Source organism: Saccopteryx leptura, chromosome 1 (assembly GCF_036850995.1).
Source record: "Saccopteryx leptura isolate mSacLep1 chromosome 1, mSacLep1_pri_phased_curated, whole genome shotgun sequence".
Taxonomy (NCBI): Eukaryota; Metazoa; Chordata; class Mammalia; order Chiroptera; family Emballonuridae; genus Saccopteryx; species Saccopteryx leptura.
Window position 1 is genome coordinate 241,054,624 of NC_089503.1, and position 25,256 is coordinate 241,079,879.

Sequence of the window (25,256 nt, forward strand, 5' to 3'; positions counted from 1 at the left end):
ACCCCTGCTTTAGTTGTTTTTTTATAATTGGTCTGAAGCTGTCTGCTTAGGGAAAGAATCAATATACACTAATCTTTGTAAAGAAATTATTACAGTTAAATTGAGTATGTAGTGTTTTTATGCTTCATTTGAAAGATAAAAAAGGGAAGTGGCCTGAGTACAGTTGGAACACCTCGAAAACCAGTTGAAAGCTTCTGTTAACACAGATTTTTACATTTGTGAATGAGTCACTAGTTATTGGTATGATGTACAGTGTTAAATGTACTCAACAGTTTAAAAACAGAGTAGAATCTGACAAGTAGAAAAGATACTTAGAAAATATTTGATCAAAGCCCCTCATCTCACAAATAAGGAAACTGAGACACAGAGAAGCTACAGATCTGTCTAATGATAGGATTAGAACTTGGGCATTCTCAAGTTAATGGCTGCTTTCTCATTATATAACTATCATTCAAGAAAACAAAAATAATCAATTTCTTAAAATTCAGAGATGCTAATTTTTCTCTTCTTACATTTACTTATTTCTTTTAAAAGACATGAATCCAGTTAAGTGTTATTTCTTTGGCTGATAAGTACTCACTCAGGCCTGACCATTTACTCATTTATTCTGCCCACTTGGTTTTTCCTAGAGATCATTTAAAAAGAAAATTATGCTTTCAGAATTCCAATGGTCAAAGAATATGTTTTACCCTGAAAGTGAACAAAAACCACATATGTTTATTACTAAAGCAAAGGCTATGCTCCCCACCCCACCACTGTTAGTGAGAATTTAGACTCTTGTTCAACCTCTTACAGAAGTAAAAAATAATAATAAATCCACCCTTGGTGAGAACAGCTATGACTCTGTGAAAGAAGCTACAAATAACATGCTGGGAAATTCAGCAGGCACTGCTATTATATCCTGTTTATACTGTCACTTTTCCTATCAGTAGGATATTATTTATACAGACCCCACCCATGAACTTCTTGTTTATCTTATTATAGATATCCTCTGGATCTATAAAAAGAAGCCTCTGCATTTGTTTCTGGAACAAGCACATGTGTCATTATTTTGCACCTCACTACTATTTTTTATTTAGCATTTTCTTTTTTTATGTACCACTTTTTATCCTTTTGATCTCAGGTTGATTTATTTCATTATTTCACACATTACAGTCGAACTTTACTGACTTTAAGAAACTCCATTACAAGACTGATTCCAGACAATCACATCATTAATTTTATTTTGGGGTAGATTTCATTGGGAATTATTGTTCAAAGGTAGAGTTGACTGAGTTGTTTTAAGACATAAAATGTGCCTATGTACCCTACTGAGTGCCTGGATGCTAGAAGGCTGCCTCACTCGTGCCATTCTATTCCAGGTGGGCCACTTACAAGGGCCAAGCTTGACTTTACATTAGTTCTTACTAAAAAACTCTTTTCTGGAATAAAAAGCTCTGCCCCTGAGTTTAGCTTAATGACTGGTTGTGCTGGATGAATATGTAACACAATAATACAAGAGAAATACATGAATTCAGTAAGTTGACTAATAGGAAAGTTAACCAATCTGATTATAAACATCCTCATTCCCTGGCCTTATGTAAATAATTTAATTGAAGTAGATAAAAGAAAAATGTGAGTTCCTTAAGGGCAGAAATTCATGCACCAAAAAAAAATAAATATTTCAGGAAAGGGAACACCACTGGACAGTTATGCTGGATAAATTTTCACATGTAAAGCTGTGTAAACTTCACCAATACTTGCTTTACCCTACAAGGCAGCCAGGTAAACATGAAATCTTCAGAGAGCATGTACAATGCTAGATTCTTTGGGGATTGTAAGAAAGATCACTGCTTTAAAAGAACAGTACTCCAAAATGTATACCTGAAATGAGGTTTAAAACTTCAGAGTGGCAAACTAAGTCTGAAGGATTAAAAAAAAAAAAAAGAGTCCATAAGGGCTAAAGTGATCAAAGAAGGCAGAATGAGGATAGAAACTGAGGTCATCTTGATAAACAGGAATTGATAAGGCTAAGGTGAGAAGATGAAAAGTATCCTAGTCTCAACCAATGATCTGTGAGCATCGAAAATTCTGGAAATGGCAAGTAGTTGAATTCAATTATAGAGTACACAGACTAGAAAATGACAGTAAAAAGAAGGCTGGAGTCAAAATATAAGGAGTTTCATTTTTCAGTCAATAGAGAACCATGAAAGATATCTGATCAAGGAGAAATGATCCCAAGCTTTTGAAACTGGCAATGAAGAGGAGGAGGCTGAAATGGGGGAAGAAAATTTTAACAGTACAGTACCCAATCCTATCATTACAGTAGCAAAAGAAAAGTCCATGTGATATAACAGATAATAAGTGTGTAAAAATATTATCAACTCTTGCTTTCATAAACAGGGGAAGGCCTCATGATGACTAGTACTGAGTGGGGCAATGTTAAACCATGCCAATCAATGAAGTTAATGTCAGGAAAGCTTGCCACAGCTAGTCTCCTAGAATAGTACTTCTCAAACCCAGATCACCTGGGGATCTGGTTAAGATTAAATTCTGATTCAGGTGGAGGGTTGTTCTGTATCTTTACATTTCTAATAAACTCCCAATACTGCTGTCCCACAGACTGTATTTTGAGTAGCAAGATGCTAAAACGTCTTTCAGTTTCCCTTTCCAAAAAGGCAATATTTGATATCCCATGTTGAATGCATTATGGTTTATCTAATGCTTTTACATATGCCTAAGAAATTCCTTTTAAAGGTATTTTATTATAATTTGCATCAATGTTGGATCCATTTCAAAAGCTACTATTTTAAAAGTCCAGGATGATTCAAAATTCAGGGCATTCAAGATACTCAGAAATATTTCCACCTAGACAAAATACTTTATAATGCCGTTCTACAAATGCTGGCTAACTAGAAGATACTGTTGCTCCTAATCTTGGGGCTGAAGTAAAAGCCCTGAAAGACAGCACTCCCTCTTTTCATAGTATATAACAGTGGGTTCTGGGAAAACCCACATAACTTGCCCTTACTGTGTGTCCTTAGCACTGTATCTTAATCCTTGAAAAAAAAAGGTAACAATTTACTTTAAACATCCTCCTGAAAAACCCCTGATGATTACTAAAGTTAAATTCACACACCATCCTTCTGTTTAAGATTTCTATACAAAAGAATATGCCTTTAGAGTCTTGTACCATGAACAGTATCATTTATAAAATTATATTACTAGTTCATTACACATACATGTGCACACGAGCATATTAAGACTGGCTGACCTTAGATTCTTGGAACAAAATTTAAGACTTCTGAAATCTCAAGTTTCATTTTTTATTTTTATTTATTTATTTATTTTTTATTTATTTTAGAGGAGACAGAGAGAGAGAGAAGGGGGGAGGAGCAGGAAGCATCGACTCCCATATGTGCCTTGACCAGGCAAGCCCAGGGTTTTGAACCAGCAACCTCAGTGTTTCCAGGTTGACGCTTTATCCACTGCGCCACTACAGGTCAGGCAAGTTTCATTTTTAACCAAATTAATGGTCAACAACAACCTTTTAGGTAAATTGTCTTCAATATGCATCCATGTCTAGAAAACACACATAATATCCTAAAATTGTAAGGTACTGTTGAAGATCAGGTCCACTCTTTCATAAGAAACTGAGGCAACAGAGGCTAAAAAAGCCAACATCACATAGATGTTACTGGCATGTTTAAAAAAAGAAGGGGAAGGAACAAATTAATTTTCATATTTATCAATGTACAATGCACAGTAATGTATCAACTATAAAATGTAGTTGAAAGAGTTTCTGGTTTCTCTAACGATGACCACATAGTTGGCTTCGTAAATCACTGATAATCAAGAAAGGAACACTATATATCAACAAAGACATTAACCAAATGTAATAACTTCATAAAAAAATGCAATCTAAATAGAGAATGACACATACACCACATACTTGGGATGGGGCTGCATGGGGTGGGATGGGATATAAAAAACAGAGAAGACAATGGTAATAACTCTTATCTTCTCAGTAATGTTTTGAGAAAAGGTTTCACATACAGAAAAGTGGTTTAAAAAACAAAACTTCCTTTACCCTCATGAATCATTTTTTAATTGATAAAATGGAGGACTAGATTTGGAGGATGGCAAAGCTTTTAAATATATGAAATGTAGGTAGCAGTTGGATGTGCATGTGTCATGAGCTCTGTCACAATTACAAGAAAACCAGAGAACCCTTTTTTAGCCATAAAATGGGAAATTTTGTGCTTTTTACAAATGCTATCAAAATTTACTAGCACAAATTTTAAAAGAATCACTGGAGAAGTTCCATGATATTGGAGACAATAGGTTTTAAATCACCGGCATACATTATTATGCCAAGTTGACAGATCTGCACTGCAATGCAGAAATGCAAGCAATAATCCAACATCTGCACCAGAAGGCAGAGACTAGACAAGATTCCAGAATAAAGGGCTCTTCAGCTCTTACCTGTTACCTGTGCAACAACTGCTTGGGAAATCCTCCGATTGGCAAGAAAGGCTTTGATTTCCTCTTTTATCACACTGCTGTCCCTCCTAACAAAAACAGAAGACAAGACCAACAATGTATGTTGAAGGTAGAAATCCTCATCTTTGCTAAGAAAGGTGAAGCAGAGAGGTTGGGAGAATATAGAAAGAAAGGACACAAAATAAAGGTAAACAGACCAAGCTTGTGTGAAACATGAAATTAAATGAAACCAAGAAACACCAAGTGTTCATTCTAAAACACCACACCATCAGACAGACGCTTTAGTGAATGCCACAGTAGATGTAAGTTTCATACCAGAGGATGGCTAATAGCAAGCTGTGAATAATTCACATTAGGAACACGGCTGCCATATGGTATACGCTAAGTTTCATTACTGTGGAATGAATATATCTTAGACAGAAATCCTAGAAAAATAAAAATCAACAACAAAAGCAAAAATCAGTTGTGAGTAGATTGTGGGTTCGCATATTAAATGTGTAACTACATAAATAAGGTGCAGTTCATTTTAAAACCTTTGTTAAAGAACAAAAATCGTCATTCTCACAACTGCTAAAATATTAGTCATTTTAGGGAAGGCTTTGCCTTTTAATTTAGCTTCTTTACTGTATAAACCAAATAAAATCTAAGTGAGGTGGGTTGCATATAAAATTTTAATATAAAAAGTTATTTATTAATTTTTTATTACATGTATTATACAGAATACTTAATACAGTACTTAAATATACATTATTTTCTGCATCCTTGGGATTACATATTATAGACATAATTTTTCATCAACTCAGATGCTTTAACAAGTTTTATTTAAAAATTCAATAAATTCTCAAAAGACTAGACATTCTGTTTCTCTAAAACAGAACAAACAATAAGTAAATGAAAATTATACTTAAAATTGACTGATTTCTCTTTAAATGTTTTATGTACAAAAAGATTATATAAATAGAGCACTATTTTTTTATTGAAGCCCAAAAGTAACATAGAATAGCAGTAACTTATACTCTAACACAGGTCAGCAAACTATGGTCCATGGGCTAATCTTAGCCTCTCACCTTTTTTCATTCGACCTACGAGCTAAGAATGGTTTTCACAGATGAACATTTGCAATCAAGTTAATGACAGGAAACACTATCTCTAAATGTGAATTAAAGCAAAATATTATCCCCTCCCCAATTTATTTTTCTCAGTATAAGGCTTGTATTTTTTAAATTGTATTTTATTATTATTATTCTACATTGAATTTTCTCAATAAAAATTTGTGCCCGTTTTCTCTCTTGTATGTACCTGTATTGTATCTTTAATTTTACATCTTGTCTACAGTCTAAATGTTTAACTACACAGCCCTTTACAGAAAAAGTTTGCTGACTCTTGATTTGAGACAAAGGGACCATGAAATCTTTGCAAGTCATTTTGTGAATGAGCCACAAACACCTTACAGGAGCTCAAGTCTCTCTACAGATTATTTGGAGAAACGAAAGTACCCTTTCAAAAAAGAATCAGTTGTGACTTAATTTACAGCAGATATTTTGGCCCCTTGATGAGGAGGGGCTATACATTCTATTAATAAATTAATTCCACACTCCATTTCAGGAATTCTGGAAAAAAACAGAGAGCTGACAGTTGGGACAGTTTCCAATTGGAAGCTCTAAAGCAGTGGTCCCCAACCCCTGGGCCGCAGACTGGGTACTGGTCTGTGGGCCATTTGGTACCGGTCCACAGAGAAAGAATAAATAACTTAAATTATTTCCGTTTTATTTATATTTAAGTCTGAACGATGTTTTATTTTTTAAAAATGACCAGATTCCCTCTGTTACATCTGTCTAAGACTCACTCTTGACGCTTGTCTCGGTCACGTGATACATTTATCCGTCCCACCCTAAAGGCTAGTCCGTGAAAATATTTTCTGACATTAAACCGGTCCGTGGCCCAAAAAAGGTTAGGGACCACTGCTCTAAAGTATATTCCTCATCTACTGGTTGGAAATCCTAATAAAAAAGATTCCTAAAAGAAGAAAGTTCAGTCAACTAACTGCCCAATCCAATATCTAAAAAATCTCATACTGATCTAGCTTATAATCTAGATAATGACTGATTCATTCCAAAGTGCTTGTTTACATTTAAAATGTTTCCTTGAAAAATATGCATTCTCATTTTATTTTAAAATTGTGTATTTTATAGAAAAGGCATAAATAAATACATTTTAAAGTCAAACAAAATAACCAGCTGCTGAGTAAAATACAGGTAATGTAGACTAAAAAGCTCTCAAATACCCATCAATGATCAGCTGAGCAAGAGATAACTTCAGCAGTATCTATTTGAACCGGCTGGTGTACATAAAACAACCAAATAATTTGGTTTCTGCAAAATTAATGTGAAAATTTTTAAATAAAGCATTGCACTTCAATGTATAGAGTATCCTTCATGGAAAAAAAAGCCTGAGTTTAAGAAAATATTTATTAAGGTAAATTGTTAAAAACGTGCTCTGAGAGGAAAGTAAATACTATTTTCTTTTTTTTTTTTTTTTTTTTTGACAATTTTATTTATTTTTGGAGTGAGGGAGGGAGGAAGGTGGGGAGAGAGAGGGGGAGAGAGAGAGAGAAAGGGGGGAGGAGCAGGAAGCATCAACTCCCATATGTGCCTTGACCAAACAAGCCCAGGGTTTCGAACCGGCGACCTCAGAGATTCAAGTTAATGCTTTATCCACTGCGCCACCACAGGTGAGGCTAAATACTATTTTCTTGATCACTGATTTAAACTGGAGTTTATTTAAATTTTTTTTAATTTAAATCAATTTACTTTAAATAGTTAACCTATAGCAGAATTAAATCATATAAAAGAGATAATAATTATCCCAATAGGGAATATCCAGTCTATGAATTACTCAGTCTTGCAGTATGATACTTCCAAGAATGGCAGCAAGACAACAGCAATTCACCACTCTCATAGACTATACTTTCAGATACTTGGCAAGTTTCTAAGTACTCATAGTAAGTTATAAAAAAACCCACAAAACGACGACTCTTTCCCCTGGATGGATAGATCGGTTGGTTAAGAGTGTAGCCCCAAAGTACAAAGGTTGCCAGTTCGATCCCCGGACTGGTCAGGGCACATACGGGAACAGATCAATGTTCCCGTCTCCGTCTCTCTCTCTCTCTCTCTCTCTCCCCCTTCCTCTCTCTCTAAAAATCAATGAAAAAATTTAAAATCTCTTTACTTAACTGCTTTACCAGAGAAAATCTTTTTAGAGTAGAAGAAAAATTTAAGACCTGAAAGATAAAGGTGCTCTTGGGCATATCATTTAATAAAGCTGGGTCCTGGTTTTATCATCTGGTAAAATGAGAACATTAATACTGTCACACAAAGCTTTTAAATTTTTTCTCCAGGCACTGAAATTAAACTTAAATAAAATTTAATACTAAATGTGTATATAACATAAAATAAACATTTTTGAATATGCAAATATTTTTGAAATTGTAAAAGCACTACATAAATAAGGACTATTATGTTACAAAACCTCAGAAAGAATCCTAGGAAAAGAAGAAACAAATGATCTTCTATAACTGTATCAGATGGAATTAAACATCTGTATTGGGTACTTTAAGGTACCAATGGAAAGATTTCTAGAAAGTCATTTTAGACACAAGCAGTGATGTGGGCACTTCGTTGGTTTTACTAGGTACCTTCAAAATAGCAAGAACATTGAACTTTCTCTGTATACAATTCTCTTTTACGTATTTCAAAGACTTCCAACCACTGGGTTGCCTTTGTTTTTGTTTTTTTGGTGGGTTTTTTTTTTTTTTTCAGAGAGAGAGGGATAGACAGGGACAGACAGACAGGAACAGAGAGAGATGAGAAGCATCAATCATTAGTTTTTCATTGCGTGTTGCAACACCTTAGTTGTTCATTGATTGCTTTCTCATATGTGCCTTGACCGCGGGCCTTCAGCAGACCGAGTAACCCCTTGCTGGAGTCAGCAACCTTGGGTTCAAGCTGGTGGGCTTTTTGCTCAAACCAGATGAGCCCGTGCTCAATCTGGCGACCTCGGGGTCTTGAATCTGGGTCTTCCGCATCCCAGTCCAATGCTCTATTCACTACGCCACCGCCTGGTCAGGCCTGCCTTTGTTCTTGAAACTTTTACATATCCCCCCTCATTCAGCCTCTATAACAACCTGCCTCTCCTTTGGTATACATTGTATCCTATAAAATCACCAGTTTATCTTGGTGTAAAAATTCTTTCATTTACTCCAAATCTAATTCTTTCATTTTCTGTCTCCTTTCTTCCTTTCTTCATCTGAAATTTGACATCCTCTTTAAAAAGAATGAATCCGCCTGACCTGTGGTGGCGCAGTGGATAAAGCATCGACCTGGAAATGCTGAGGTCGCCAGTTCGAAACCCTGGGCTTGCCTGGGCAAGGCACATATGAGAGTTGATGCTTCCTGCTCCTCCCCCCTTCTCTCTCTCTCTCTCCTTTCTAAAATGAATAAAACAACAACAACAACAAAAAATAAAGAGAATGAATCCCTTTTCTTCGTCTTATAAAATCTCATGCCCCTTATGACTTGTAAAGTCAAATACATGCTGTTTTTTCTTTGATTCCACAGCTTACTTCCAAGAGGAGCTAGCACTCTATTAGCATCTAACCACTTTTAGTCCATGTCGTATCCTCTTACTGCCTTTTCCAAATACAGCCATGCTGGAGTCTATCTTCCTTTCCATTGTCCATTGCCATTATTACTATAACTTGCTATACTTTCCTTTGTTATCTACAGAGCGACCTTAATAGCTGAATGAATTAATCAGTAATGCCTCTGTGAAATCATTCCTTTTTAAGACACAATTTGATTGTCATCTATTCAGTGAAGTTTTCTCTGATCCTCAGCTATAAAAGATTTTTTCTTCCAACATCACATTAACACATGCTATTCTTTATTACAGTGGTTTCTGACCTGGTCTTATGTCTCTTACTAGCCCGTAAAGTCCTTTATCACAAAGATTGTCTCATTCAGGCTCTGGATGGTGGCTCAATGGACAAAGTGTCATCCCTGTGCTGAGGACGTAGGTTCAATCCCCATCAGGACACATACAAGAGGCAATCAATGAGGCTCTGGCTGGTTGGCTCAAGGGTAGAGCATCGGCCCAGCGTATGGAAATCCCGGGTTCAATTCACCTGCCAGAGCACATAGAAGAAGCACCCATCCTGCTTCTCCACCCTTTCCTCTTTCCTTTCTCTCTATCTCTCTTCCCTTCCTGCAGCCAAGGCTCCATTGGAGCAAAGTTGGCCCAGGAGCTGAGGATGGCTCCATGACCTCCACCTCAGGCACTAGAATGGCTCCAGTTGCAATGGAGCAACGCCCCAGATGGACAGATCATCGTCCCCTAGTGGGATTGCCAGGTGGATTCTGGTTGGGCACATGCAGGAGTCTATCTCTCTGCCTCCTCGCTTCTCATTTCAGAAAAATACAAACAAAACAAAACAAAACAAAACAAAAACAGAGGCAATCAATGAGTACACAATGAAAAGAAACAACTAAGTGGAACAAGGAGTTTATGCTTCTCTCTCTCTCTCTCTCTCTCTATCAATGGAAAAATTAAAAAAAAAAAAAAGATTGTCTTGGCCCTGGCCGGTTGGCTCAGTGGTAGAGCATCGGCCTGGCGTGCAGAAGTCCCAGGTTCGATTCCCGGCCAGGGCACACAGGAGAAGCGCCCATTTGCTTCTCCACCCCTCCCCCTCTCCTTCCTCTGTCTCTCTCTTCCCCTCCTGCAGCCGAGGCTCCATTGGAGCAAAGATGGCCCGGGCACTGGGGATGGCTCCTTGGCCTCTGCCCCAGGCGCTAGAGTGGCTCTGGTCACAACAGAGCGACACCCCGGAGGGGCAGAGCATCGCCCTCTGGTGGGCGTGCCGGGTGGATCCCGGTCGGGCGCATGAGGGAATCTCTCTGACTGTCTCTCCCCGTTTCCAGCTTCAGAAAAATACAAAAAGATTGTCTTATTCATCATGGGGTTTGCATAAAATAGAGCTTAATTTGTTCAATGAATAGATATATCTGTAGGTGGAGATAAAAGGTTGTAAAATGGAAAACCTGATCTAGATGATTTATAAAATAGCTCTAAATTCTTATTCTCAAATATGTTTCATCTTCCAAACCAGAATGAAAAAAGGTATTTATACCAGCTCTAAGTGGCAATATATTTTTTTTTCTGGAACAAAGAATATTATTGACTTCAATTTAAAAGTAGTATGTTTTCAGATCTTCCATAGTCTCTTGGTTATATACATTACACATTCTTTAGGATCCCACTTAAAGGCAGTCCTTTTTTCCCTTTTATTTAATTTATTGGGGTGATATCAGTTAATACTGAAGGTAGTCTTTTATCTCAAAGACATCCAGAGATGGAAGACAGACTACTATATTTCACAGGTGGAAAAATATAATTGCATACAAATTCTTTCACATCTGAAAAAAAACTGCTCTCTTTAATTTCCACCCATGGAGATCAAGCAGAATGTTTTAAAAATTAAAGATAACTTTGAAAGAAATGCTATTCTGTATACAGACACAACATGGTAACTGAACATTATGATCTATGAAACTACTGTAGGGTTATAAATCACCAACTCGGAAGAAAAGTCTTGGAATCTTGTATGAAATGCTAATATACATTATTATAACACTAACCTCATTTCAATTGTTCTTTTATAATATATAAACAACAGAACACTTTAATATACACGCACTATGTTATTAGCAGATACATGTACACCTACATGTATATATACTGAGTTGCATTTAAAAAATATTAGCATGTGAAATAGATCTTTGTTCTAAGGCTAAGAGCCTAAAAGTCCTTCCTTAAATGTTATATTCAACATTTTGTTGAGAATTCATATTCTAGTTTCCCTTTCATATTTTTTATCCTGATCAATTAAAAAACGGAAAAAGTGATTTTCTGTTTTCTTTCTTATTAACAAGTTGATCAGATGTAGTTATGACTTACTTTGTACAAAAAGTGCCTGTATCCACTGTGAAATTACTGAAAGTATGTGGATGCAATGCATTATGAAAATTGAAAAATGTCTCTTATGACGAGTGCTATGGAAGTTGAGAAATGTGAGTATGAAAGTGGTGAATTTAGAGGGTGGGGTAAATGTAGGTTTACAGTTGTTCATATGGAAAAATAATAAATAAAAATTAATAAACTCTGTGTTCCACATACCTACAACTGTAAACCTACTTTCGTCCCACACTACATATAACACACATAGAAATGGAGGCAGGATGGCATCCCGGTACTAGGTACCCATTCTCTTCAACTAGAGACCACCAAATTCCATCCATAGTGTAGTGTGAACAGCAAGGGCAGTATAGCCCTGTATGGGCACAGGACACTCAGAAAGATCCACTGCTCAAAAATGTCTGATATTCTACCAAATAAAAATTCATTTGGTTATTTAGTGATTGATTTGAAGGGGCAAATATCATGGGAGTTGGAAGGGGGAACTTAGCTAATTAAGGCATTCATAATTGGTCTTAAGTTGTATTAACCACTGTTCATAAAATCTTACAGACATCAAAAGTGTATTGGCCCTGTCCCATAGCTCAGTGGATAGAACATCAGCCCAGCATATGGACATCCTGGGTTCAATTCCCAGTCAGGGCACATGGGAGATGTGACCTTCTGCTTCCCTTCCCTTCTCTCTCCACCTTCTCTCCCTCTTCCCCTCCCGCAGGCAGTGAGTGGCTCAATTGGTTCGAGCGTGGCCCTGGGCACTGAGGATAGCTCCGTTGGAGTACATCAGCCTCAGCCACTAAAAATAGTCCTCGAGCACTGGACCATGACAGGGGTTGACAAGAGGAACTCGGTTGGGGTACATGCAGGAATCTGTCTCACTATCTCCCTTCCTCTCACTTAAAAAGTAAATTATTTACAGTGGCAACCTAACAGTGGCACACTAGTAATAAAGACGTGAATTATAATTCAGGCTCACCATTTAAAATTTTCTTGCCTGACCAGGCGGTGGTGCAGTGGATAGAGCGTCAGACTGGGACACAGAGGACCCAGGTTCAAAACCCCAAGGTCACTGGCTTGAGCACAGGCTCCTTCAGCTTGAGCATGGGGTCGCTGGCTTGAGTGTGGGATCATAGACATGACCCCATGGTCGCTGGCTTGGGCCCAAAGTCACTGGCTTGAGCAAGGGGTCTACTTGCTCTGCTGTAGCCCCCTGGTCAAGGCACGTATGAGAAAGCAATCACTGAACAACTAAGGAGCCACAACAAAGAATTGATGCTTCTCATCTCTCTCCCTTTCTGTCTGTCCCTCTTTCTAATTCTCTAATATACATTTTTCTTGAGCCAATTATTTAATTTTTGTGAATCTTGATTTCTCTGCTCCACCTCACGGCATGGTTATAATGATGAAAGTAAGAACAGTCATGCAATAAGCTTCTCCCTCCAACCTAAGGCTAATTATTATCTACAAACTTAAGAAAAAACCGACAGGTGGGTACAGATAAAGAATGTAGGTGTGGCTGAGGGTGTAATGGCAGAGAACCACAGAGGGCCAGAAGGTCCAATGGAACACCTATCGAGGTCCTAGATGATTAGAGGACACCAACGTAGTAGTTCTAAGAAACTAAAGCAGAGAAAAGGAAGAAGATCAAGTGTCCTAACTATGCAACAAGGTGGCAGTATGTAAATACTAATAACAATATATAAACATGTATGTATTTAATGATGAAACTGAATGTGTGTAACTCTGCAGGATTTAAAAACAACAACTACTACTACCCATTGCTAAATAGGTCTTCTCTTTACTTTCAGAACATAGCTGAATTACAGTATATATTAACCTAAGAGCTAACAGTCAAGTTTTAAACCCTGGTGAATCTTCCAGAGCCTTTTGTTAAAAAGAAAGTTTTCCTGGCCTGACCTGTGGTGGCGCAGTAGATAAAGCATTGACCTGGAAATGCTGAGGTCGCCGGTTCGAAACCCTGGGCTTGCCTGGTCAAGGCACATATGGGAGTTGATGCTTCCTGCTCCTCCCACCCTTCTCTTTCTCTACTCTCTCTCTCTCTCTCTCTCTCCTTTCTAAAATGAATAAATAAAATAAAATAAAATAAAATAAAATAAAAAAAGAAAGTTTTCTCAAACTTCTTGTTAGCCCAATACACATTTGAGAATGAACTGTTATGTTGTTAAAAGTTTATTAAAAACAACAGCAGCAGCAACAAAAAACAGGCTAGTGCCTGACTAGGTGGTGGCACAGTGGATAGTGTCGGACTGGGATGCCGAGAACCCAGGTTCGAGATCCCAAGGTCACCAGCTTGAACACGGGCTCATCTGGTTTGAGCAAAGCTCACCAGCTTGGACCCAAGGTCGCTGGCTCGAGCAAGGGGTTACTCGGTCTGCTGAAGGCCCGCGGTCAAGGCACATATGAGAAAGCAGTCAATGAACAACTAAGGTGTTGCAGCGAAAAACTGATGATTGATGCTTCTCATCTCTCTCCATTCCTGTCTGTCTGTCCCTGTCTATCCCTCTCTCTGAGTTTCTGTAAAAAAAAAAACCAAACAGGCTAGCATCCTAACAAATTTTATTGTTGATATCCTCTCTACTCAGAATAATTAAAAGCAACCTTCTTAAATTTCAATGACCAAAGTAATCTTTATTTGCCCAAATGATTCTCTTAATCTTGATGATGATATATATGTTAAATCTGAAAAGAACATCTAAACTTCGGCTTACTGCTTTAAAAAATGAAAATGAATTCAAAGTCAAATTGATATCATATATTTTTAAGTTTTAAAGTCCTTAATAATAGGATCCTGTGGCTGTTCTATGCAACTATTCATTACATGAATTACACTGGAATCTAGCTACAATCGTCCATTTAGCCCAGTGTTCCATACAGGCAGTTCCATCTTGAAAATAAATTCTGGACAGTTTGTTTAAAAGATACAAAACCGGCCTGACCTGTGGTGGCGCAGTGGATAAAGCGTCGACCTGGAAATGCTGAGGTCGCCGGTTCGAAACCCTGGGCTTGCCTGGTCAAGGCACATATGAGAGTTGATGCTTCCAGCTCCTCCCCCCTTCTCTCTCTCTCTCTGTCTCTCCCTCTCCTCTCTAAAATGAATAAATTAAAAAAAAAAATTAAAAAAAAAGATACAAAACCATTGTGGTACTAAAGGATAGATCTTCCATATCACAATATTAAGTCACCATTTTTCTATCTTTAAGTCTTAAACTCTGTAGGGGAAACCATAACTCATAATTACAGGTTTTAATTTTATTTCTGACCAATTCCTGTACAGCTTGGTTTACTATGTACTGTAGCTAATCTATCTGTAGCCTCTCCTGCCTATTACAGTACAGGCAGACTTCAGAAATATTGCAGGCTCAGTTCCAGAGCACCACAATCACACAAATATTGCAATAAAGTGAGCCACAGGAATGTTTTGGTTTCTCAGTACATATAAAAGTTACATTTAGCCTGATCTGTGGTGGTGCAGTGGATAAAGCACTGACTTGGAATGCTGAAGTCTCCAGTTTGAAACCCTAGGCTTGACCAGTCAAGGCACATATGAGAATCAACTACTACGAGCTGATGCTTCTCACTCCTCCTACCACCCCCAATTCTCTCTTTATTCACTCTCTAAAAATCAATATATAAAATCATTAAAAAAAACTTTTTTAAAGTTTTTTAAAGTTACATTTACACTATACTAAGTCTATTAATTGTATATACCTTAATTAAAAAATGCTTCTGCTAAAAAATGCTAACCATCATCTGAGCCTTCAGTGACTTAACCTTTTTGCTGGTGGGAGGTCCTGCATTGATGATTAAAACATAGTATCTGCGAAATGCAATAAAACGAGATATGCCTATCATGATAACCTATTGAAATCAATGCTTTTATCATCTCTGTTCCTACCAATCTATAAAAAATGTCTTAACTCCAACCAAATTAACCATATGCTATTTCCATGGAACTCAAATTTTCCAAAGCCTATACTGCCTCCAAATACACTATTCTTATTAGCATAGTCTAGCCCACCTGCTAGACTATGAAGACAAAACATGCCTCACCTTTTCTACTTTTTACTATTCCCTTAACTTTAAAGTTTCTATATTTCAAAAGAGAGGCCATCTTTTACGGTTTAGCTAAAATTCATCCATTCACTTAATAGATGACGCCCTTACCATGTACCGAGGACAGTCAGGTCCTAGAGACATAACAATCGAAAACATATGGTTGCTGTCCTCAGTGTGTCCCAGGTCCAGTGGAAGCCATTCCTAATTACCTCTGTAGAAAGTGAACTTATTTTCTCAGTGTGTAAAACCCTAAGGGCTTAAGCTTATCTTATAATAGAGAAACATACACCTGTGGCAGCTATTGCTAAAATTCAAACTTTAACTTCTTAGGAGTAGAAACCTTGTCTTTTTCTTCCTAAGAACACTACTTTTTATATAACAGGTGCTTAACATTATTTTTTTGATTGGTATGTTGGAGGGATAAAATAAGACTACAAATTCTGTGCCACAATAGAATCACCTTATCCCTCCGAAAAAGTACTTACAATGAATTTAAGAAACCGACTGTGTCTGTTAACAACGCTGAAAATTCAGATATTAGCAATTAGAGCCATAAAGGGACAGCTAACCTTTGCTTTGATAAACAGAGAGAATGGAAAAGGTTTATCAAACAGCAAAGTAAAAGCGCTGATGTTGAAAAGAGAATATCTGAATCAAAACCATAAAATCTGAAAATTGTCCTTCATCTCCAAAGTGGACAGGGGAAATCACAGTTCTTATAGTTAAGTAGCTGAAATACAGTTTATTATTCAAAACAATATACAAACACAGACATTTTGGGGACTCTGAATAACCAAAGGAACCAACCTCATTAATTCCTCCACTTTATCATCTACATCTAGGTCCTCTTCTGAGGCTTCAAAACTGTATGATCTCTGACCCATGCTGTTTGCATAGTAGCGAGTTGGTGACATCTTTCCATTGGATGTGGACAATCGCTCGTTATTCTCCCTTCCATTTTGATTGGTAGTGCAAGGCTGTGGGGAGGTATCGTAACTGTTGCTAGGTGATGGGGACATCCCCGAATGCTGGGTCTGTGTGGAAGCTGTAGCTGTAGAGGAAGATGCTGGAACATTGTTGGTACTATTCCCATATGAACTTCCTCCATAGCTGGACCTTCTTCCAAACTTGTCACTATGCTCTTGATCAAGACGATCCAAAGTTTCCAAGGCATGGAGAATTTCATGTTTAGTCATTCCAGTACGCCGAAGGCGCTGAAGCAGATCTATCTGTTCTATGGTAAATCTGGGTTCATCTGTATAGTGAGACATGGTTTCCAACAAACTAAAAAAAACAAAAAACAAAAAATAAAATAAAAAAGAGTCCATTTACAGTATCTACCAAACAGCATGTCATTATAAAAAATGCTCAGCAGAGGTGCAGAGATTCCTCACTGGAGATGGCTAAGACATAACTAAAAAAAATGACCCAAATTTCAGTTATGGCAGTAATACCAAAATAACAGAATAAGAAAATAACCTATCAAGCATAGTTTACTAATAAGTAAACTATGTAATTACTCACAGTCATTTTTTCCACCTCAAATATATTATTCTACATTAGAGTATGAATATAAAGTTCTGAAAAGAAAATGTTTGTATTTTCGTTTTACTAAATATCAGTAAAAGTGACCTAGGGACTCTATAACTTCATTTATTGTAAACAAACGATTTGATAAACTAAATCCAAGCAAATACTAATAACCAGCAAAAATATTTAAATACAAAAGTAAGAAAGGTACATAAAAAAAATTATTAAGTACCATCTCACCTACCCCTTAGCAATTTCACATTTCATCCCCGTAATGCATTCTGTTCATTGATATCCTGAGAAATGGACCTTCCATGGTTGTATTTAAACTGAACTATTCATCTTTCCTAGGAAATTGCTTCTATATTACGTTTCCTTCAACTAACACAAGATACTGTGGCACAACAGATGTTTCAGTTAATAACAATATAGTCATGTGCCACAATATTGGTCAACAATGGACCACATATAATAGTGATCCCCTATGATTATCACTAGTGACATCATAAGCCACTGTAACAGCTTTCGTAATGTCATGATGCGATGCATTACTCCTGTGATTGTGGTGATGCTGGTGCAAACAAACCTACTGCACTGCCAGTTGTATAAAAGTACACTACGTATAATGTACAGTACAATATTTCATAATGATAATAAACAATCATTTTACTGACATGTATTTACTATACTATACTTTTATCATTATCTTAGAGCATAGTCAAAAAAAATTTTTTGCTATAAAACTATGCGGTGTTACCACAGCAGCAGCCTCACATTTCATGTTTACATTGTCTCCTGATCACATCATCTTCTCTTGTGCTGTTTTGTACAATAACATGTTGTACAGGCTTACAGCCTAGGAGCAATAAGCTGTCCCATATATCCTAGGTGTGTAGTGGGCTGTACCATCTAAGTTTGTGTAAGTGCACTCTACAATGTTCACATAACAATGAAATTGACTAATGACACATTTCTCAGAATGTATGCCCATAGTTAAGTGGTATGTGACTGTATTAAGGGAGTTGTCAAACATAAAAGTCCTCACTACTTGATTTTTTTTACACAATAGAACTTTCCTACTTAACATCTTTTAAGTTGGTAATTTATTCTATTTTTATTTTTATAGTTTTAGTGCCAAATAGTATGCATGACATGAAGTACACTCTCAATTAAGAGTGCTGATGGAAGAAAATGTTAAGACATTTTCTCATCCTTTACAGGTAAATATATGCTCTGGGCCAGTTCCCCTCAGCTACTGGAGATATTTCTTCAACTCTCTATATTAAAACATTATTAAACTTTCACATCTAAGAAGGCATTAGGCAAGACTTTCATATAATGTAATCTCACCTAATCCTCACAACAATCTTCTATTGTAATTTATATTGACTATAGGATTACTGAGAAAACTAAGGCTCAGAGTGGTTTTGTCCTTAGAGTGGTTTTGTATCTTGTAAAAAAACTAATTAAGAAGCAGAAAAAAATTTAAACCTAGGTCTTCCTGACTCCAAAATCATACAACATTTTGCTTTCCAATGTAGGCAGGACTTATTGGAATTACATGACTTGGGATATAGGCTACTGTACTCTTCTAAGTCTCCAGTTCAAACCACTTAGATAAAACCATTCTACTAATAGACTAGGGGTTCTAGTAATAGTTTTTGATATTTAAAATCTTGGCTTCATCTAGAATTTATATTTACTTAATGAGTGTGAAAAAATTTGAGCTTTATTTTTTCCCAAAAGAATAGGTGGTTGTTCAATATGCTTTACTAAATAACATGTCTCTTTTCTTGTGATAGGAAATGCCAACTTTTTCATATACAGAATTTCCACACAAACTGTATCTAACCTTCGGATTCTCTATTCTACTCCATTGATTGTTTTCAAATACTTTTAAAAACAAGCAGTCAGAAATCTAAAATTTTAATGTGAAATCACTCTATTTTTAGAGACGGGCTCATTAAAAATAAAAATATACACATTTTGTGTATCCCAAAGAACAGGTTTCAGGGCATTTGGGCCCATGGGCCACAGTACCTGCCTTACACCTACACATTATCTTCTGCTTTCTTCCAACGCTCATTTGTGATCAACTATCTACCATAAAAGTCCTTATTTTCATAATTAGTACATTCTTTCTTGATGGTCTAGGTTTTATTCCTCCATTTTATAATAAAAAATTTTAAACATAGAGAAGTTGAAATATTTTACAGTGAACCTACATACTAACCACTTAGATTTTACCATTAACATCTTACTCTATCTATTCCCTTATACAATCCATCCCTCTATTCTTATTTTTTGATACATTTCAAAATCAGTCATAGACATTTGTATACTACTTCTACATGCATATCATTGACTAGAGCTCAGTATTTGTTTAGGTTTTTTTCTTCTTTTGGAGTCAACTTTAAAAGAAAACATACAAATCTATGCTTACCTTTCTATGAGTTTTGAGAAGCAGGCACACATGTGAGATTCAAATCCCTATGGTGATTCAGCATATTAGTATCACCTCAGGAAGTTCCCTCATGTCTGTCCCCCGTCCATGACTCTTTACCTCAGAGGCAACCACAACTCAGGTTATTTTTCCCCCACCACAAATTAGTTTTGTCTGTTCTAGAAAATTATATAAATGGAATTGCTATGTACTCTTTTGTGTAAGGTTTCTTTCACTGAATAGAAAAATTTTGAGATTCATGCATACTGTTGTGTACATCAACAGTTTGTCCCCTTTTACTGCTGAGTTTTGAGTACTTCATTGTAGGAATATACCACAGGTTGGTTTGTCCATTCTAGACACATGGACTGCTTCCAATTATTAGCTATTCTAATTGCTTTGGCTACTGCAATTGTACTCTACTAATTTTCTTGTTAACTTAATACATCTCCCTGTAATTTATCATTACCTACCCAGTTGGGTGAGAAAAGAAAACTTTCAACCAGAGTAACTCATTTACTTTATCAATTCAAAAGAACAGGACACCTTGCTTAACACAAATGATCTCTTATTAAAATGTTCTATGTTCTATGCTAGCTACATTACACAGGTGCACTTGCTATGAACATTCACCAAGCTGTACACTACTGATTTGTGTATTTTTCAGTAGATATGTTATAAAGTTTGTTGGCAAAAGTATATGAACGTTTTCCTAATGGCGTATAGGAGACACTTAACACTTTAGTTTCTGTTTTAACCCTTAGCCCTTTGTCCACTCTATCAAGTGCTTAGTAGTACAGCAGTCCCCCCTACCCACAGTTTTGCTTTCCATTCTTACCCATGGTCAATCCACGTCCCAAAATATTAAATGGAAAATACCAGAAATAAACAATTCATAAGTGTTAACCTGTGTGTCGTTCTGAGTAGCATGATAAAATCGCACACAGTCCAGTTCTATCCCGCCTAGGACATGAATCATCCCTTTGCCCAGAGTCTCCACACTTACTGGCTACCCATTCACTAGTCATTTAGTATGCATTTTAATTATCAGATGGACTGTCACGATATCACAGTGCCTGTGTTCAACTAACACATAATTTACTTACTAATGGCCCCAAAGTACAAGAGTAGTAATGCTGACAATTGGGAGATACCAAAGAGAAGCTGTACAGTGCTTCCTTGAAGTGAAAAACTCAGTTCATAACTTAAGAAAAATGAAATCATATGCTGAGGTTGCTAGCAGGGGTCCCCAAACTTTTTACACAGGGGGCCAGTTCACTGTCCCTCAGACCGTTGGAGGGCTGCCACATACAGTGCTCTTCTCACTGACCACCAATGAAAGAGGTGCCCCTTCCGGAAGTGCGGCAAGGGGCCGGATAAATGGCCTCAGGAGGCTGCGTGCGGCCCGCGGGCGGTAGTTTGGGGATGCCTGATAGGGCAACAATGAATCTTCTGTCTGTGAAATATAGACGGTAAAAGAAATTTGTGCTAATACACTGAAAGAGATTGCATTCAAATAACTTTTATAATATATTGTGATAACTTCTATTTTATAATTTGTTATTGTTGTAAATCTCCTACTGTGTTTAATATATAAACTTTTTCATAGGTATGTATATATAGAAAAAGCATAGTATATATGGGGTTATTATCCAAAGTTTCAAGCATCCATTGGAGATCTTGGAACACATCCCCTATGGATAAGGGGGCAAATATTGTTTATTAACCCTTAATCCTAGGAGGTTATTTTTTAAAGTGGCTGCTGAATCCTTTTAGTAATCCAAATAATTTACCCATTAAAATTCCTCACTGGTGGTGGTGCAGTACATAAAGTGCTGACCTGGGACACTGAGGTCCTGTGTTTTAAAACTCTGAGGTCACAGGCTTCAGTGTGGGCTCATTGGATTGAGCATGGGGTCACTGGGTTGAGCCCATGGTCGCTGACTTGAACAAGGGGTCACTGGTTCAGCTGGAATTCCTGGTCAAGGCACATATGAGAAGCAAGCAATCAACAACCGAAGTGCCGCAACTACTACTCTCTCTCTTCACCTCTCTCTCTCCCTCTCCTTCTCTATTTAAAAAATAACAAAAACATTAATTTATTAATTTGGTAAACTGAGGTTTTATACATTATTCTTTTTCCTTAAAAATGAAGGCTTATCCATTGCTAACTTTTCATGTTTTCAAAATATTCCATAAGCTGACCTGCCCTTACTTTAGCTATGAGACTCTGAGAGATGTTTTGCCATCCCAAAATATACCTTTTGAGATATTGGTTTTAAGCTGGTTATTAAGAAACAAAAACTGAGATGACGTCAGAGTAATGGCGGGGTAGGAAGCGATACCAATAAATCTCCCCCAAAACTCAACAAGATCTTCAACCAGAAATAGAAAAACCTATCCTTGGAGCCTCCAGATGTTTCACAATACACCCGAAGGTTTGGACGAGCGAAAAATTGGCTAAATATATAACCAAACCCTGAAGGAAATAGGGAGTAAGAAATGCTCCGCCTTCCTCACTAACCTAAACAGGGCGGCTTTCTCTGGGATCTGTGAATATAGAAACTGAGGCGGGCAAAGGGGGTGAATAGATCCAGGCCACGGCACAAACGGCCGAACCAGGCTGTGGCACGGAGATACAAGCCGAGGAAAAACTGTTCCTGTGGCAACCCGGGCAATACAAGCTAATACTCATGCCAAACCCAGACAAAGAAAGACAAGTAGAGCAGCCATTTTCCCCGATCCCCTGGTCGGCGCGCGCAGATAGTGGGCGAGAGATTCCTCCGAGTGCCTCGGCAGTGTGCGCCCGTGTTATCGCACAGAGGGGCAGAGTCAGGAGCCTTTGTGTGGGCCAAAGCGGAATCTCGGGCCGCCCCAGCACCTTGCAAAAGCCGCGCACGGGGACAGAGCGAGTGCCAATTCCAACGCTGGAACTTTTCCATGTGGTTGGGGATTTCACTCAGAGTGTGAAACTGCCGGTCTGATATCCTGGTCTGAGCGCGCAGATAGTGAGCGGGAGATTCCTCTAAGCGCCCCAGGAGTGGGCGCACGCATGAGTTACCAGACAGAGTGGCAGAGCCAGAGGTCTTTGAGTGGGCGGAAGCCCCGCCTGATTATGCTAGCAGCTCTGACTGACTGAGCCTTACCCAGAGCCCTGTGCTGAGTGGAAATAGAGTGGGGAGTTGCCAGCTCTTTGAGCCTCTTACTATCCAGGCAGAGGCAGCAGCAACCCCATAGCTGGATTATCAGGCTACAGTGATACCTCGGTTCTCGAACATAATTCGTTCCGGGAGAACGGTCGAGAACCAAATTGTTCGAGAACCAAAACAATGAAACCCATAGGAAATAATGGAAACTGGATTAATTTGTTCCAAGCCCCAAAAATATGCCTATTTACTGGTGCTTTCTCACAAATAATGACTTCATTGATGCTGTCACCTGCTAACTCTTTTTCTTTAATGAAAATAAGAAGCAGCTTCTCCATTTCCTCCATTATCTGAGGCCTTTGCTTTGTTAACAATGTAACACCTTTGGCAACATTGGCAGCCTTTATAACAGCTTTATTCTTAAGGAAAGTTGAGATAGTAGATCTTGGCATGCCATACTCAGCAGACAGATCTGAAACACGTGTGCCCTGTTCATATTTGGCAATGATTTCTTTTTTCAGCTCAATCGTTGTTCTCACAGCTTTCCGCTTACATTTGTCTGCATTACCACTTCTGGCTTTCTTTGGACCCATGTCTAAGGGTTAAATTCAGTGTACAAAGCGTGCACAAAGCGTGAGTCTCTCCACAAAGCGTGAGTCTCACCACAAAGCGTGACTCTCACCACAAAGCGTGACTCTCTCCACAAAAACGTGATTCTCTCTCTCCACAAAGCGTGACAAAGCGTGACTCACACTGATGACGCAGGCAAGGCGCGCTCGGCCGAATGACCGCCATTCGGCTCAACTCGGCTAATCTCGGACGTTCGAGTTCCAAATATTTGTTCGGATTCCAAGACAAAATTTTCTCGAATTTCCTGGTCGAATACCGATTTGGTCGAAAGTCAAGGCGTTCGAGAACCGAGGTATCACTGTACTAATTGAGGAAGGAAAGAATAAGACAGAGGCTCCAGGAACATGGACTCTCTCATTGTCGGAGCCTATAAGTGCTAATGAGCCTCGACTACCAACGAGACTAAAGCACAATACATGACATTGCCTTAGAGACTTATCAGCTGCAAACCTCTACCTGAGAGTGCCAAAGGGGCAGAACCCGGGGTACAGAGTCACCGACCAAGAAGAGGGAGAGAAAAGAAAAAGCAATAAGATAACCTCTCAAAATCAAGAATAATCTGCAGACTTTATAACCTATCCCATTTTATTATATTTGTTCGTTTGTTTCTCTTATCTTCATTCTTGATATTTTTTTTTTCCTCCTCCAATTTGGCCGATTAACTCTCTGCCGGTCTTACTCTCTCCTCTCCTTGAACTACACTACCCATAAGTGTTACATCTCCCATTATCTTTTCTTTCCTCTTCCTTTCTCTCTATGAGGGTTGCGCTCCAAAACCCTTAACTCTCTCTATCTCTCTCTCTCTCTCTCTCCTCTTTTTTCTTTTTTCTTCTTTTAGTGGTTCCCTCTTTTTTTTGTCTCTCTCTTTCTTTTCTCCCTCTATATTAGTTTCTTCCTTTCTCCTTTACATCTCCTCTCATTCAATCCTCAATAACAAACAAATTATCTTATCTGGGACTCAAACTTATGTTTGTGGCATTTTGGGGGGTTTTTACTTCACCTTTTTAACTCACTAGCAGTGCTCCCATCGCTGGCTCTCCGTTTTATCTAGTTCTTGTTCCACTAAATACAATAGTAATTTTTTAATTTGTCCCCCCATTTTTCTGTTTCCCTCTTATTCCTCTCATCATAAATCTTAGTCAACCAACACCTAAAAGCAAATCATTTTATTCTTGACCCAAATTTTTTCCTTATTTGCTTTTTGTGGGTCCATACCCCGTTCTTTTTTCTTTCTTTCTTTTTTTCCCCTTTATTACTTTTCCCCAATTCAGGCCCTCCATTACAGGCATTGTTTGTTATAATTCACAGTTCACCACAAGATTTTCTCAAGAAAGAGGGGAGAGGAGAGGAGAGGAAAAAAGGAGGGGGGGGAATAATTTCCTTTTTTTTAAAATTTTTATTTTATTTTCTTTTTCTCTATTTCATTATTAATTTTTTTTTAAAGAAAACAACTCTTTTCGATTTTTTATTTTTTTAACTTTTTATTCTTTATTAAATCTCATTAATACTATCAACAAAACCACCCTCAAATGCCATTAAGGAAGAGAAAATCGAATATCATGGATACAAAAGAAAGAGAGGTAACACAGCTAGATGAGGAAAAATCTATAGAGAAAAAATTTAATATATTGGAAACCTTGGAGCTAAATGACAAAGAATTCAAGATAGAAATCCTAAAAATCCTACAAGATATACAAGAAAACACAGAAAGGCAATTTAGGGAGCTCAGAAAACAACTCAATGAACACAAAGAATATATTTCCAAGGAAATTGAAACTATAAAAACAAATCAAACAGAGATGAAAAACTCAATTCACGAGTTGAAAAACGAAGTAACAAGCTTAGCTAATAGAACAGGTCAGAGAGAAGAGAGGATTAGTGAAATAGAAGACAAGCAACTTGAGGCACAACAGAGAGAAGAA

At 37.6% G+C, this 25,256-nt stretch overlaps 1 protein-coding gene across 10 annotated transcripts in view; it reads right to left on the reverse strand.

Moving 5' to 3' along the window:
• Positions 1 to 25,256, reverse strand: part of HMBOX1 (homeobox containing 1) — a 250,723-nt gene that overhangs the window by 128,925 nt on the left and 96,542 nt on the right. For all 10 annotated transcript variants that reach the window (XM_066388351.1, XM_066388318.1, XM_066388290.1 and 7 more), the window contains exons 3-5: positions 19,559 to 19,672; positions 16,393 to 16,869; positions 4,465 to 4,550 (exon numbers count right to left, since the gene is read on the reverse strand). In XM_066388351.1, coding sequence (XP_066244448.1) covers positions 4,465 to 4,550; positions 16,393 to 16,869; positions 19,559 to 19,590 — 595 coding nt within the window. In that variant the 5' untranslated portion in view covers positions 19,591 to 19,672. The remainder of the gene's footprint in view (positions 1 to 4,464; positions 4,551 to 16,392; positions 16,870 to 19,558; positions 19,673 to 25,256) is intronic.